This window comes from Lontra canadensis, unplaced genomic scaffold (assembly GCF_010015895.1).
Source record: "Lontra canadensis isolate GAN:19392208 unplaced genomic scaffold, GSC_riverotter_1.0 scaffold33, whole genome shotgun sequence".
Lineage (NCBI taxonomy): Eukaryota > Metazoa > Chordata > Mammalia > Carnivora > Mustelidae > Lontra > Lontra canadensis.
In genome coordinates, this window is record NW_022631027.1 from 5955444 (window position 1) to 5972210 (window position 16767).

General features: G+C 36.6%; 1 protein-coding gene across 1 annotated transcript in view; it reads left to right on the top strand.

Moving 5' to 3' along the window:
• Window positions 1-2769, top strand: part of EPHX4 (epoxide hydrolase 4) — a 42869-nt gene extending 40100 nt beyond the window's left edge. The window contains exon 7 of the mRNA XM_032867120.1: window positions 1551-2769. Within this exon, the coding sequence (XP_032723011.1) occupies window positions 1551-1782 (232 nt within the window). The 3' untranslated portion in view covers window positions 1783-2769. The remainder of the gene's footprint in view (window positions 1-1550) is intronic.
• Window positions 2770-16767: the final 13998 nt, after the last annotated feature.

Below are 16767 nucleotides of genomic sequence, written 5' to 3' on the forward strand. Positions count from 1 at the left end.
AACATAATATATACTTAATATATAATGATGTATATAAATAATAAAATCTATAAATATATATAAAGTCATATATAAAATTATTATATTGCATATATTATAATATACAAATATTATATTAAATATATAAATATATACTTAATATATAATGCTGTATAAATATAAATAATAAAATCTATAAATATATATAAAGTTAAATAAATATACACAATTTATATACAATATCCATACTCACATTTCATGTTGAATTATAACTTGAGAATTTTCTCATTTTATAATGTTATATATTATGTTATTAATATATAAATATACACTAATATTTATATTATATTTATATTCATATATAATATAAATAAATATATAATGTATAAGTACATAAGTATATATTATAAATATATTATAAATATATTACATTGCATTTAATATATTTATAATATATTAATATATTATATAATTGTTATATAAATATAATATTATATAATATATAATATTATATTCATATAATTTATGTATTTATATAATTTATATATGCAAATACAAATACATTCATATGTAATATATTTAATATAAATATAAAATATAAATATATCATAAATATAATTATTTTAAAATTAAATATATATTTAATTTACATGTATTTTGCATGTTTGTTTACATTTATTTACATATTTTATTTATTTGCATATATTATATTTATAACAAATATAAATTATTATATGATTTATATGTTTACATATAAATATATAAATAAATATATCTTTATATTTAATATATTTATAAATATACATTTTTCTATATTATTCAACTATATGCATAGAAAATAACCAAAAGTTTATCTTTTATTGATGGAATTATGCATGGTTTTGTTCTTTATACTTTATTTAAGAAAATACACAATAAATCATTGTTTAAAAATAATCTCCTTGTAAAATAAATATAGTGTCATTTAATGGTAAAGTTTAGGCTGTATATATTTTCTGAATTTTCAGTTCCAATTTCACATAAAATGTTATGTATCTAACAAACAATTTCAAATATATTTAAAATAACACCATTTAAAACTCTTTCATCACACAATTCAGAAATTCTGGTATCCTTTTAAAGCAAATTATTCTTCATAGTGATGAATTTCATATTTAATTTATAACCTTCATTATAAATTTTGTTGCACTCATCCAATTAAAAATTTTATTGAGCCCTTTCTTAAATAGCCTTTTAAATTTTTTATTATATAGATTGATTGCCTGTTTCTCAACAGAATACTGTGTTTCTCAACCATTTTTTCATCATCACCTCCTTAAGGAGCCTTTTTAGACATTTTTTTCCCTAATTTACCCCCCCATGAAATTTTAATATCTGTTTATGTACTATGTGTATATTCATGATTTATACATTAAAAAATAATTTTTTTTCCCCTCTCGCAAGAATCAATTTTCACCCCATTGGTGGTGATATAGCCTCCTTTGAGACTATATGGCTTAAAGGAACATTACAGAAAAATGTTACTTTAACTTTTACAATGAGTCTCAAATCCACGTGTTTTGTTTTCATAGCTGCCTGCCTCTCAAACATCACATGGTGACCATTCCAACACTACTACTGTGGGGAGAGAAAGACGCATTTATGGAGGTTGAGATGGCTGAAGTCACAAAGATTTATGTTAAAAATTATTTCAGGCTAACTATATTGTCAGAAGTCAGTCATTGGCTTCAGCAAGAACAACCTGACATAGTAAACAAACTGATATGGACATTTCTGAAAGAAGAAACAAGAAAAAAAGATTGATTTTCTATATCTTCTATGAGGGGTCTATAATGAAATCTCTAAATAATTTTTAATAATTGTTCATCAACCTCTTTAAGCTTCATTAGGAAAAAATGTTTTAATATGCTTTATCATAAATATCCCAACAAATGATACTGAAAAAAATCTGAGAATGTGTGGACTTGTAACATGATGTTGATTTTCTTCTGTTGAATTTTGCATGGTAAAGCATCTGCCTTAAAATGTGTACATTGGTACAAAAAGGAAGTTGGGGCAAGTGGCTCAGTTTTTATTTCTTGCATTCTTTACCCTGTTAACATCTGGTGCCTTTTATAAATGTATATTAAAGATTAGCTGTGCCGTGTTTAAAAAGGCAAACCTGCAATGGTACAAATTTTCATTTTATTGTTCAAAACTTCTTTTTACTATTTTTCAACCATTAAAAGATTCTATTGTCAAATCTCTTGGATTTATAATATGCTTATGAGTTTGAAGGCAAAGATGATTAGAAGAATATGCATTCTTAAAACATGTCATAAATTCTATTTATACTGGAAAGATTAACAAGAGATAATGTAGAGATTTTCATGTATACATATGTGTGTGTGTATTTAATACTGCAAAGTTGGAAAGCACATCCATCAAATTACTTATCTTAATTTTCCAGCTAAACTGGCGAGAAATTTAGATGAAAGATCAAAATATCCTTTTGTCCCTATAATGCAACCAGAATTGAATTCTGTACTTCCTATGTGCAGTAGAATCTAAGCTCCACAAAGCATAAATTTTTTACTGTTTTATTACCTGACACATATCCAACATCTGGAATAAGGGCCTAGCTCCATTGTAGGCACTCACGTATCTGTTTAATGAATAAATAAATATCTGACACACTGCTAGGCAAATATAAAGGAAAGATGACATGGTAATATGGAACTTTCCTTAGGAAGTATACACAGGAGAAAAAAAAAAAAAGTATACACAGGGGCACCTGGGTGGCTCAGTCAGTTAAGCGTCTGCCTTCTGCTCAGGTCATGATCCCAGAGTCCTGGCATTGAGCCTTGCCTTGCACTGGGCCCCCTGCTTCTCACCCTCCTCCGCACTCATGCTCTCTCTCTCTCTCTCTCTCAAACAAATAAATAAAATATATATTTTTTAAAGATTTTATTTATTTATTTCTCGGAGTGAGCACAGGCAGATAGAGTGGCAGGCAGAGGCAGAGGGAGAAGCAGGCTCCCTGCTGAGCAAGGGGCCCGATGCGGGACTTGATCCCAGGATAGGACACTGAGATCATGACCTGAGCCGAAGGCAGCTGCTTAAACAAAAGAGCCACCTAGGCGTCCCAAATAAATAAAATCTTTAAAAAAAAAAAAAAGTATACAGAGAATGTAGTTAAGTTAAACAAGGATTCAAGAGTAGTAATGAACATTACAAATAGGAGTGGGAAGACTTACAGAATAGAGAATGATACAAGCTCAAGGTAATACTACTCATTCACTTGGGTTGGTCTCATCTGGCATGGGAGACGACCAGTAACATTGCCACATCATGTCTCCTTAGAGGCTACAGCTATGTTCCCAACTAAGACTAAGTTGGTGAAAAAATGTCTCCCTCACTAAGTGTAGTTCTGATAGTGACAGAAGAAAGTAGAATGTGCTTAAGAATTCTCATTATTGGGCGCCTGGGTGGCTCAGTGGGTTAAGCCTCTGCCTTTGGCTCAGGTCATGATCTCAGGGTCCTGGGATCGAGCCCCCCACTGGGTTCTCTGCTCAGTGGGGAGCCTGCTTCCCTCTCTCTCTCTCTGCCTGCCTCTCTGTCTACTTGTGATCTCTCTCTCTGTCAAATAAATAAATAAAATATTAAAAAAAAATTCTCATTATTGTATCTTAAGCAACTTTTATTTATTAATAAAAACCCAACTTTCTATATACATTTTTGCTTGTGCTTCATAATAACATTACAAGAGAGAGGGTATTACCAGTTTACAGATGTGAAAATAAGGCTGGCCAATGCCCATGGTATAATTGTTAGAAGAAGAATCTGACCTAAATTCATTTGGTTATAAAGCCTCTAATCTTTCCAGTAAGATAACAGGCTCTGTATCTACACTGTTTTGTTTTACTGGTAACCTGATGTGCTCTAATAAATAGAAACATCTCTCAGAAACCTATAATTTGACTTTTAATTCTGGGGAAAGGAATTTAAATCAGTAATTAGCAAATTAGCATTGTCAGAGTTGCAAATGTTACAAGGTATAGAAGAGAGCCTGGTTCACAGCAACTTTGATTATGCTTCCCTCTTGATTATTTCTGAAGGGCAGCAAGAAAGGGAAGAATAGGACTTTGGCTGTTTATGTTAACCCAGTAAAATAATCCTGACTTGCTTTACTGAAAACCTGTTACTGACTAAGATGATTTTAAGGTTTGTTGTTGTTACTTATATCAGTTTGGAATGCTGACTGGTTCATGTGGACTCATGTTAATAATATGAATCAAATGTGCTATGGCTAATTCCAGCCCATGATAATGGATGTATTCTAACTTGCTATGTATGTAGAAGAGGGCTTGTAACAGATATAAAGGCTCATGGGTGCCATCAGTTAAACCTCTTAACATAAAGAGATATCATGGTCTCTGTAGAGATCAATTTGTAGGGAGACTAAATGAATTTGACTCACCAACTCCCAAAACATCTCACAGTAAGTAAACTTTACTGGTAACGGCATTTAAATTAAAAAGTTATAATTAAATATTCATCTATTTAAATTACTATATCCCTAGTAGGCATATAATATATCCTTAATATAAATGTAAGAAACCATGTGAAAATAATTAAGCCTATATGTCAAAAGGAAGACATTTAGAAAAAGCAAAAAAGATTGTACTGTTGATATGATTCTAATTCTATTACACCATTTATCATTTTTAATTTTTCTAATTTTAAGAAATCATCAAGGGTAATACACCCTCATTTCTGATTAACCCACACTGTATCTGAGCGTTCTGATTATGTGTGACTAGAAAGGGCACTTGAATATGGGGAAGGGGTTTGCTTTGGGGGCTGCCCTCAGACCCAGTCTACTGGCATCCTGAGACCCCTGAGAATTTGGCCTCATGCCTCGGCCATCCTTTGACTTGGAGATGGAGGTGTGAGAGTCTGCCTTCCACCACGGGATGATCAGGTCGCACAGCCTTCAGTGGCCAACCTGTCCGTGCAGCCGAGGTGTATCAGCCTGTGGTGCTGGCTACATCATCTTCGCTGCAACTGTGCTGGTGCCAGTCTGTGAGTCCTGCATCGCCTTCTTTGTCATCGTCTTCCGGCCGATGTCCTCACTTTCCACCGAGAGCGGTTCTGCTTGACCAGTCAACCCCACGAAGAGTTCGGGGGAAAAAACTGGTGCAACCACCCCCCAAATTCTTGTTTCAGGCAACGTTCTGTTTAGCAGCATCCCTGGTTAAAGTGAAAGGGGAAAAGGGACCTTAGATGAGGTCCTCATCTGTGTTACAGCCCCACACTCCACTTCCTTTAACTAAATCGCCTCTGAGGTGATGCAGTTTGGGGGAGAAATGGATAGGAGTTGCCATGGAGGGGAGGGAGCTGTGGTCACAGAGAGAATGGAACACACAGGGGAACACACAAGAGAACACTTCCCCAAAGCCATTGGCTGGGAAATGAGAGAGGCTAATTTTAGTGAGTTTTTGCAACAAGTGGGGGCTCAAAGAATGGAGTTTTAGAGGTTGGCAGGCTTGGTTGTGATACTCTTAAAAGCACTGCCCTACTCCTGGAGATAAGGCAGGCAAGCAACCCCAGGGCAGACAATATGATCTGAGGATCACTTAAGGAGCATGGCCGGAGGAGTGGGGGGCGGGGGGACGGGACTATTTGCTCTTCTTGGAGCTTATCTGTGAAAGGTGGCATTCACAGAGTCATCTCTCTGGGGACAAAAGAGTCAGCAGGTGCCATTTCCCTCCTCTGCCCCTCAGTATGGGCACAGAGACACCTGGTGAGAGCAACTAACCAGACACTGGCTGTTTAGCCTGCTTTGCTCCAAATCCTACTCTCCCGTGTTCTGGCATGATTGCCTTTCTTGGTCAAAGTTGTATCCATCCCAGTGCTGCAAAACCCTCCCCCAGGAGACCAGTTCAGGCCCCTGCTACAGCATGTCCCTAAAGTTTGGAGTTTTAAAAGTCAACAGGATTGGCTGGGATAAAGCCCCAAGGGCATTGCACTGCTTCAGGCAGGCAAGCAACCTAGAGACAGATTGCATGAAAATAGCAATCTGAAAAACACATGAGACACATGAGGAGAAATTATTCACTCTTCTGGGAGTGCTTCACCAAGAGTAGCAAGCACAGAGATCCCTCCCCAGGGATAAAGGAGCAGGCTGACGTCATTTCCCTCCTTCAGTAAATTGCACACCACCAACACTGGCTGCCTAACCTACTTACACCAAGGCCCGTCCCTTGTGCTCTGCTGTTGCTGGTTTTCTTGGGCAAGTGTGCCTAAGGACAGTGCAGCAGGCCCCTTCCCAGAAGACCAGCACAAACTCCCGCACACAAAATGTCTATTGACCATAGAATTCTGCAAGACTTCAATTCCACATCAGGTCTTATTTAACAAGTAGACCAGAGCATGCTTAGCTAAAACTCACCACAATCTGGCTGAAGTCCAAACACTGTCTACTGCAGGCAAGAAGAGCCTCTGCAGATGATTGACCTGAGGGATAAGTAGCCGAAATAAAGCAGCAGGGTGCTCCAGGCACACACCAGAGACCCTCACTGAAGAACTAGGGCCTGGACACTATATGACCTTTTCTTCATAAAATCATTACTCTTCAGAGCAGGAAACACAACAGGCTTTTCTGACACAGAGAAGAAGACAGAGACGTACACAAAATGCCAAGATGGAGGAATCCATCCCAAAAAAAAGAAAAAGAAAAGGTCACAGCCAGAGATCTAATAAAAACAGATGTTAGTAATTTAAAGCAGTAATCATAAGAATCTCACTGGGTTTGAGAAAAACATGGACAACATCAGGGAGACTCTTACCACATAGATAAAAGAGTTAAAAAAAATCAGAAATGAAAATATATAGTAACTGAGATTCAAAACCATCTGAATGTAATGACTACAAGGATTGAAGAAGCAGAAGATTGAATAAGTGATATAGAGGATAGAATAATGAAAAGTAATGAAGTTTAACAAAGAAGAAAAGAGCTGAAGAGAGAAAGAAGAACTATGGATGATGAGAGTAGACTGTGACTCCATCAAACATAGTAACATTGTATCATTGGGGTCCTAGAAGAAGAGAAAAAATGGGGGCAGAAGATTTATTTGAGGAAATTATAGCTAAAAACTTCCCCAATCTGGGGAAGGAAACAGACATCCAAATCCAGGAAGCACAGAGAACGCCCATCAAAATCAATGAAAGCAGGCCAATACCAAGACATATTATAGTTAAATTTTCAAAATATAGTGATAAAGAAAAAAATCCTAAAAGCAGCAAGACAAAAGAAGTACCCAAATTGCAAGGGAAAACCCATAAGGCTAACTTCAGATCTCTACACAGAAACTTGACAAGCAGCAAGTGTCATGATATATTCCACTTGCTGAATGGAAAAAATCTGCAGCCAAGAATGCTCTATCCAGCAAGGCTGTCATTCAGAATAGAAGGGGAGATAAAGAGTTTCCCAGACAAACAGAAACTAAAGGAGTTCATGACCACGAAGCCAACCTTGTAAGAAATATTGAAAAGGACTCTTTGAGTGGGAGAGAAAGACCAAAAGTGACAAAGACTAGAAAGGAACACAGAAAATCTCCAGAAACAATGACAAAACAAGTAATAAAATGGAACTAAATACATATCTATCAGCAATTACTCTGAATGTAAATGGACTAAATGCTCCAATCAAAAGAAAGAGTGTCAGAATGGATAAAAAAACAAGATCCATCTATATGTTGCCTATAAGAGACTCATTTTAGACCTAAAGACACCTTCAGATTGGAAGTGAGGAGTCAGAGAAAAATTTATCATGCAAATTCATGTCAAAAGAAAGCTGGAATAGCAATACTTATATCAGGCAAGCTAGATTTTAAACCAAAAACTGTAACAAGAGACGAAGAGCACTATATCATAATAAAGGGGCGTATCCAACAAGAAGATCTAACAATGATAAATATTTATGCCCCCAACTTGGGAGTGCCCAAATATATAAAACAATTAATAACACACATAAAGGAACTCATTCATAATAATACAATAATAGTAGGGGACCTTAACACCTCATTTACACCAACGAACAGATCATTTAAGCAGAAAATCAACAAGGAAGCAAGACAGTGAATGACACAATGGACCAGATGGACTTAACAGATATATTTAGAACATTTCATTCTAAAGCAACAGCATACTCATTCCTTTCAAGTACACATGTGACATTCTCCAGACTAGATCACTTACTGGGTCACAAATCGGGCTTCATCCAGTACAGAAAGATTGAGATCATACCATGTATATTTTCCAACACAACACTATGAAACTTGAAGTCGACCACAAGAAAAAATTTGGAAAGACCAAAAATATATGGAAGTCAAACAATATGCTACTAAAGAATGAATGGGTCAACCAGGAAATCAAAGAAGAAATTAAAAAAAAAATGGAAACAAATGAAAATGAAGACACAATTGTCCAAAATCTCTGGGATGCAGCAGTAGCAGTCTTTTTTTTTTTTTTTAAGATTTATTTATTTAGTTATTTATTTGACAGACATCACAAATAGGGAGAGAGGCAGGCAGAGAGAGAGAGAGGAAGAAGCAGGCTCCCTGCCGAGCAGAGAGCCCAATGCGGGGCTTGATCCCAGAACCCCGGGACCATGACCCGAGCTGAAGGCAGAGGCTTTAACCCACTGAGCCACCCAGGCACCCCAGCAGTAGCAGTCTTAAGAGGGACGTTTATAGCAATACAGGCCTACCTCAAGAACCAAGAAAAATGTCAAATAAACAACATAATCACACCTAAGGAGCTATAAAAAGAACAACACACAAGTCTCAAGTCAGCAGAAGAAGAGAAATAATAAAAATTAGAGCAGAAATAAATGGTATATTGGGGCACCTGGGTGGCTCAGTTGGTTAACCATCTGACTTTTGATTTTGGTTTAGGTCATGATCTCATGGTTATGAGATTGAGCTCCACATTGGGCTCTGCACTGGGTGTGGAGCCTGCTTAAGATTCTCTCTTCTCCCCTGCTCCTCCCTATTTCCTCTCTCTCTATCTTTATCTAAAAAAAAAAAAAAAGAGAGAGAGAGAGAGAGAGAGAAAGAAAAAAGAAATGAATGGTGTAGATACTAAAAAACCCAGCAGAACAGATCAATGAAACAAGGACCTAGTTCTTTGAAAGAAATTAATAAAATTGATAAACCTCTAGCCAGACTTATCAAAAAGAAAAAAGGAAGGGCCCAAAATAAATAAAATCACAAATGTGAGAGAAGAAATAACAACTAACACTACTGAAATACAAACAATTATATGAGAATATTATTTAAAATTATATGCCAACAAATTGGACAATCTGGAAGAGGTGGACAAGTTCCTAGAAACATAAATTACCAAAATTGAAATAGGAAGAAATACAAAACTTGAACAGACTGATAACCAGCAAAGAAATTGAATCAGTAACCAAAAATCTCCCAACAAACAAAAGTCTTGGACTAGATGGCTTCACAGGGAGTTCTACCAAACATTTAAAGAAGAGTAAATAGGGGTGCCTGGGTGGCTCAGTGGGTTAAGGCCTCCGCCTTCGGTTTGGGTCATGATCCCAGGGTCCTGGAATTGGGCCCTGAATCGGGCTCTCTGCTCGGCGGGGAGCCTGCTTCCTCCTCTCTCTCTCTCTTCCTCTCTGCCTACTTGTGATCTCTATCTGGCAAATAAATAAATAAAATCTTTAAAAAAAAAAAAGAAGAGTTAATACAAGGGCTCCTGGTTAAGTTGGTTAAGCATCTGACTCTTGATTTGGGTTTAGGTTGTGATCTCCACTTCATGAGATTGTGCCATGTGTTGGGCTCCATGCTAGGCACTGAGTCTTTTTGAGATTTTCTCCTTCTCCCTCTGCCCCTCCCCACCTTGTGCACTCATGCTCTCTCTCTCTTTCTGTCTCAAATAAATAAATAAATTTTTAAAAATGGGCAGAAGACATGAATAGACTTTTCTCCAAAGAATACATACACATGGTAACAGATATATGAAAAGATGCTCAACGTCATTCATCATCAGGGAAATACAAATCAAAACTACAATGAAATATCACCTCACATCAGTCAGAATGGCTAAAATCAACAACACAGGAAACAACAGGTGTTGGCTAGCATACAGAGAAAAGGGAACACTCTTACACTGTTGGTGGGAATGCAAACTGGCGCAGTCAGTCCAGAAAACAGTACAGAGGTTCCTCAAAAGGTAAAAATAGAACTACCCTATGATCCAGCAAATGCAGTACTAGACATTTACTCAAAGGAAACAAAAATACAGATTTAAAGGGATATATGCAACCCAATGTTTAGGGCATCATGATCAACAATAGCCAAATTATGGAAACAGTCCAAGTGTCCATTGACTGATGAATGGATAAAGAAAAGGTGGTATACAGTGAGAATGACTAAAACTAACAAGTCAGGAAACAGCAAGTGTTGGCAAGGATGTGAGGAAAGGGGAACCCTCTTATACTGTTGGTGGGAATGCAAGCTGTACAGCCACTCTGGAACACAGTATGGAGGTTCCTCAAGAAGTTAAAGATAGAACTACCTTACGACCCAGCAATTGCACTACTGGGTAATTACCCCAAAGATACAAATGTAGTGATCCGAATGGGCACGTGCACCCCAATGTTTATAGCAGCAATGTCTACAATAGCCAAACTATGGAAAGAGCCCAGATGTCCATTGACTGGTGAATGGATAAAGAAGATATATATAAATATAAATATATTATATTTATTTATATTTATATTTATTTATATATATAAATATATAAATAAATATAAATAATATATATAAATAAAATATATATATATATTTTACCTACATATCATATATATGTGTGTATGTATATATACATAAACACACATAATCAAATATTACTCAGTACTCAGGAAGGATGAATACTTACCATTTACATCAACATGGATAGAACTGGAGGGTATTATGCTGAGTGAAATAAGTCGATCAGAGAAAGACAATTATATGGTTTCACTTGTGGAATATAAGAAACATTGGAGAGGATCATAGGAGAAGGGAGGGAAAACTGAATGGGAAATAATCAGAAAGGAAAACAAACCATGAGAGACTCGTAACTATAGAAAACAAATAGGGTTTCTAGAGGGGAGGTGGATGAGGGCATGGGTAATTACCTGATAGGCATTAAAGTGGGCATGTGATGTGAGAGCACTGGGTGTTATATGCAACTGATGAATTATTGTATAGTACTCTGCCATAAAAAAGGATGAAATGTTGCCATTTGCAATGATGTGGATGGAATTAGAAAGTATTACACTAAGCGAAATAAGTCAGAGAGGGACAAACACCATATGATTTCACTCATATGTGGACCTGAAGAAACAAAACAGATGAACATGGCATGGGGAAAGAGAGACAAACCATTAAACAGACTCTTAACTATAGACAATAAACTGAGGATTACTGGAGGGGAGAAAGGTGGAAGGATGGGTTAAATAGGTGATGGGTATTAAGGAAGGCAATTGTTGTGATGAACACTATGTATTGCACGTAAGTGACGAATCACGGAATTCTACATCTGAAACTAATATTACACTGAATGTTAATTAACTGGAATTTTAATAAAAATTTTAAAAAGTAGATTAGAAAAAAGTGATCTATTGATAAACATTGTTCACCTTGTTCTAGTTAATATCTATATTTTGTTCAGTGCTAAAGTAAGGCCAGAGGAACATTTTAGACCATTGCCTCTTCTTCATTTTTGCAAAGAAAATATCTCATTAAGAGCTCCATTGGCAATAAATAAATACACGTAACAATACAGTACAAGAAAAATAAAAATAAACATCAGTAAAATATAATACTGGGAATACCACTGAAATGATTATAAGTGATATGGCTGCCACTTAAAATTTTTTTTCTAGATATGTAAATTATTATTTAGAATGAGAAAAGAAATTACAAAAGACTACAATTTCTGGAAAGCTGATAATATTACAAACATAAGTTATAAATTCTGACAAATTCTACTTTGAGTCCCATTAAAGGGGAAATTTGTGTTTTTAATTGCATATTCTGCATTATTAAGAATACTCCTTTCACTCTGACTACACACCAATGAGAACTGAAGCTTCAAATCTTATACCTTCTCACTACCTATATACTTCTAGCACCCTTTGTTGTAAGACATCTTCACATGTGATGTGATATGACCTTGGGCCTTATCCGTTTATGTCACTCTGCAAGATGAATCAGCTAAGTATTCCTGGAAGCCATTCCTGCACCAGAATAGGAAGCAATAACTTATGTAGATGTGGAAATGATTGCGAACCAATAAATATGCCTTGCTAACTCAAACTACTGTATCCTCAACTTATGTTCATTGTGGTCATATCCCAAAAATTGCCTATAGGCATTCAGTGCCACCATATATGAGGAGACATTTGATTAAGAAGAAAGTCTTGGGGCACCTGGGTGGCTCAGTGGGTTAAAGCCTCTGCCTTCGGCTCAGGTCATTATTCCAGGGTCCGGGGATTGAGCCCTGCATAGGGCTCTCTGCTCAGCAGGGAGCCTGCTTCCCTTCCTCTCTCTCTGCCTGCCTCTCTGCCTACTTGTGATCTCTCTCTCTCTCAGATAAATAAATAAAATGTTTAAAAAAAAAAAAAGAAGAAAGTCTTGATCAAATGTGGTAAAATTTCCTACCTTTGCAAAATTTACCAAAACATACCCCTAAAAGTACAAAAAGGAAACACATTTCTAGGGATTCCACTGGAGCCTTTTTGTACAAGGGGGGGGAGGTCCCTAAAGCTTAGATTTCATTAGTTAGCTTCCTGGTATTCTGAGAAGAAAGGAAGAAGAGGTGAGGGGGAGGTGAGCAGAGGAGGAAGGCTTAAGGAAAGTGACAGAAAAAAAATTAAATATTGTTCTGAGATCATTTCCATGCATTTTTCACCTGAGAAAGGAGGTGGGTAAGTGACATTTTATAATCCTCACTGTCTTAGTTCAGGGTGCTATTACAAAAATACTATGGACTGGGTGGCTTAAACAACCAACATTTATTTCTTATAGTTCTGGAAGCTGGGAAGTCTAAGATCAATGCACTAGCAAATTTGGTGTCTCATAAGAGCTTGCTTCCTAGTATGTAAGTAGCTGTCTTCTCACTATATCTTCTCATGGTGGAAGAGACAAGGAAATTCTCTGGGGTCTCTTTCATAAGGGAACTAACCCATTCATGGGGGTTCCATCCTCATGACCTGATCACCTCCCAAAGGCCCCACCTCCATATTCCATCACACTAGGTATTAGATTCCCACATATGAATTTTGGGAGGACAAAATAGTCATTCTATTGTATCCACCCAACTTGATGTTTCTTTTTTTTTTATTTTGTTTTTATTTATTTAACAGAGAGAGAGAGCGAGCACAAGCAGGGGGAGTGGCAGGCAGAAGGAGAGGGAGAAGCAGAGAGAGGGAGAAGCAGTTTCCCCACTGTGCAAGGAGCATGATGTGGGGCTCAATCCCAGGACCGTGGGATCATGACCTAAGCCAAAGGTAGATGCTTAACTGACTGAGTCACCTAGGTGCACCCTTCCCCCAACTTGATATTTCCATGATACTAATTCACAAAACCTTAAATTGAATATAATCTAATTGTTAGTTGTAATATTCATATTATGATGAAACTCTAATAACTTCCATAAGAATGTATAGGTAAGTAATTCTATTAATGTTGTTAGGAACCAAGAGTTTTTCAGTGCAAGAAAAAAAGAACAGAGTTTAAAAACAAAGAATCTAAAAATCTCATAATATTAAATTTGAATCAGATATAGTATAAATTCAGCAATTTTTTTTCTTTCTTTTTTTTTTTTTTTAAAGATTTTATTTATTTATTTGACAGAGATCACAAGTAGGCAGAGAGGCAGGCAGAGAGAGAGGGGGAAGCAGGCTCCCCGCCGAGCAGAGAGCCCGATGCGGGGCTCGATCCCAGGACCCTGGGATCAGGACCCGAGCTGAAGGCAGAGGCTTTAACCCACTGAGCCACCCAGGCGCCCCAGCAATTTTTTTTCTTATAAAAACATGTATTGCTTAGAAAGAACCCAGGACCCATTATGCTTAGCAAAATAAGTCAATCGGAGAAAGACAACTATCATATCATCTCCCTGATATGAGGAAGTGGAGATGCAACGTGGGGGATTTAGGGGGTAGGAAAGGAATAAATGAAACAAGATGGGATTGGGAGGGAGACAAACCATAAAAGACTCTGAATCTCACAAGACAAATTGAGGGTTGCTGGGGGGAGGGGGACAGGGAGAGGGTGGTGGGGTTATGGACATTGGGGAAGGTATGTGCTATGGTGAGTGCTGTGAAGTGTAAACCTGGGTATTCACATACCTGTACCCCTGGGGCTAATACATTATATGTTAATTAAAAAAAAAAGAAAGAAAGAAACAACCCAGCCCAATATTAGTGAGCACAGTTAATACCCAGATTGTGAGCTCTATCTACCAGTACACACTAAAAGAACTGTAGCTATTTGGGAGAATAGCTGGGGTGGAAAATAAACAACGTATCTAGTATCTGGTTGTGCCAGAAAACAAGGAAGCTACCACAGATTAAAGAACGTGTCAAAGGGACACAGGAGCCAATACAAAGGAACTCCCATTGGTCAGATAAGGCAATTTGAGCATCAAAAAGAATAAATGCATTCTCTTTGCATAAATAAAACTCAGTGAGTTCATGAAGATAACAAAAATGATAATTTGAACACATTGGAATTAATGAGGTTATCAACTCCTTACTTGGAAAAATGATAATTTAAATAAGAGAATTAAGTCTTTATCCTGCCTTTGCAGTATGAAATGTCTTTCTGGATATCCAATATTTCTAACTGATGAAGAATGGTTCTTCTTTAAGGAACATTTCCAGCAAATTTCCAGCAAATGAATGATGTAATTCTAAAATCATTTTGCAATCCCTAGTTGGTCCAAGCAAGAATTATCAACAGATAAAACTATTAGATGAAAATGTATGATACATTTTAGCAACATTGAAAGGAGGATAACCAAACATTATGTACCTCCTTATATGATACAAAATGAATTACCACTTGTGGTAAGCAGGATAATGCCTGTGCCCATCCTCCCAAAAGATGTCCATATCCTAATCCCAGAATTTGGGAATATGTTAGGTTACATGCCAAAGGGCAAAGGGGAATTAAGGTTGCAAATAGAATTAAGTTCGCTAATTAGCTGACCTTAAAACAGGGAGATTATCCTGGATTATCCAATTGTACAGAATGTAACCACAAGAGGCCTTAAAAGAGCAAAGACAAGGCAGAAGAGGTCAGAATGATGCAATGTAAGAAGGACTCAACCTGCTGTCTTGGAGGATGGCAGAAAGGAATTCAAGAGCCAAGGAATATGGGTAGCCTCTAGAATCTGCATAAAACAAGGAAATGCTCCCTTAGAAACTCCATCATAAGGGAATGCAGTTCTGCCCAAACCTTGATCTTAGCCCAGTCAGATCCATTTGGGGGTTCTAATCTACAAAACTGAAGGGAAAAAATTTGTTGTTTTTGAGCCACTAAATTTGTGGTAATGTGTTAAAGCAACAATAGAAAACTAATATTCCACCTAATATTCCATCTATTAAATATTTTTGTGTTAAAGAATTGAACCTGAATCTAATCAAGCCTCTGAAACTAACATTTGCAGGAAATGTATGGTATAAATGAACATAGTAAGTGATACTACAAGGACACAAACAGTAAAATTTAAAATGTGGGATATTCTACAGCTCAGCTGGCCAGGCTTCTGCTACATCAATGGCATGAAGATAAAAATGGGAGAGGGAACTGCTCTAGATTAGAAGAGACTCAGGAGACTTAAGAACCAAATGCAACCTCTGAATCATTTGAAAATGGATTCAAACAAACCAACTATAAAGGATATTTTTAGGACAGTTGCGAAAATTTTACAATGGGTTACATAGTAAATAGAATTATTGTTAATTTGTAAGGAATAATGTTAGAAGTTAGAAATCATCCAATTTTTTTAAGAGATGCATACTGAAGTATGTAGGAATAAAATTAAATAATGTCTGTGGTTTTACTTTCAAAATTTTTAGAAGGAAGGAAGGAAGGGAAGAAGGAAGGAAAGAAGAAAACATGAGAAAGGACCAAAAGAAGAGAAGGCTTGATAAGGCACATATGCCCATTTTGGTAATGGGTATATTGGGGTTCATTGTATCTCTCTCTTTACTTACTTGTATATTTGAAATGTTTCAAATGAAAACTTTTTTTTAAAGATTTTATTTATTTATTTGACAGAGAGAGAGAGAGAGAGAGAGATCACAAATAAGCAGAGAGGCAGGCAGAGAGACAGAGGGAAGCAGGCTCCTGTGAGCAGAGAGCCCCATGCGGGACTTGATCCCAGGACCCTGAGACCATGACCTGAGCCGAAGGCAGAGGGTTAACCTGCTGAGCCACCCAGGCACCCCTCAAATGAAAACATTTTTAAAGAAGAAAAAAATAATGCATCCAAAAAGTCGCTTTTCTTTCATGAAATGGTAGTTCTTAGAAGAGGGTTTGTTTTTTTTTTTTTCTGTTTTTGTTTGTTTGTTTTTTTGCCTTCCTAAATTGATTTTCACACATGAGAATCATAGTTAAGGCCAACCCAACCAAAAATTATAGATTTAGCTGTCTACCTTCAAAGTTCCCATTGTTAGTTCCTTAGGGTTCTCTTTTTTTCCTAAGTGTCTTTCAGGAAAAAAATCTGATCACT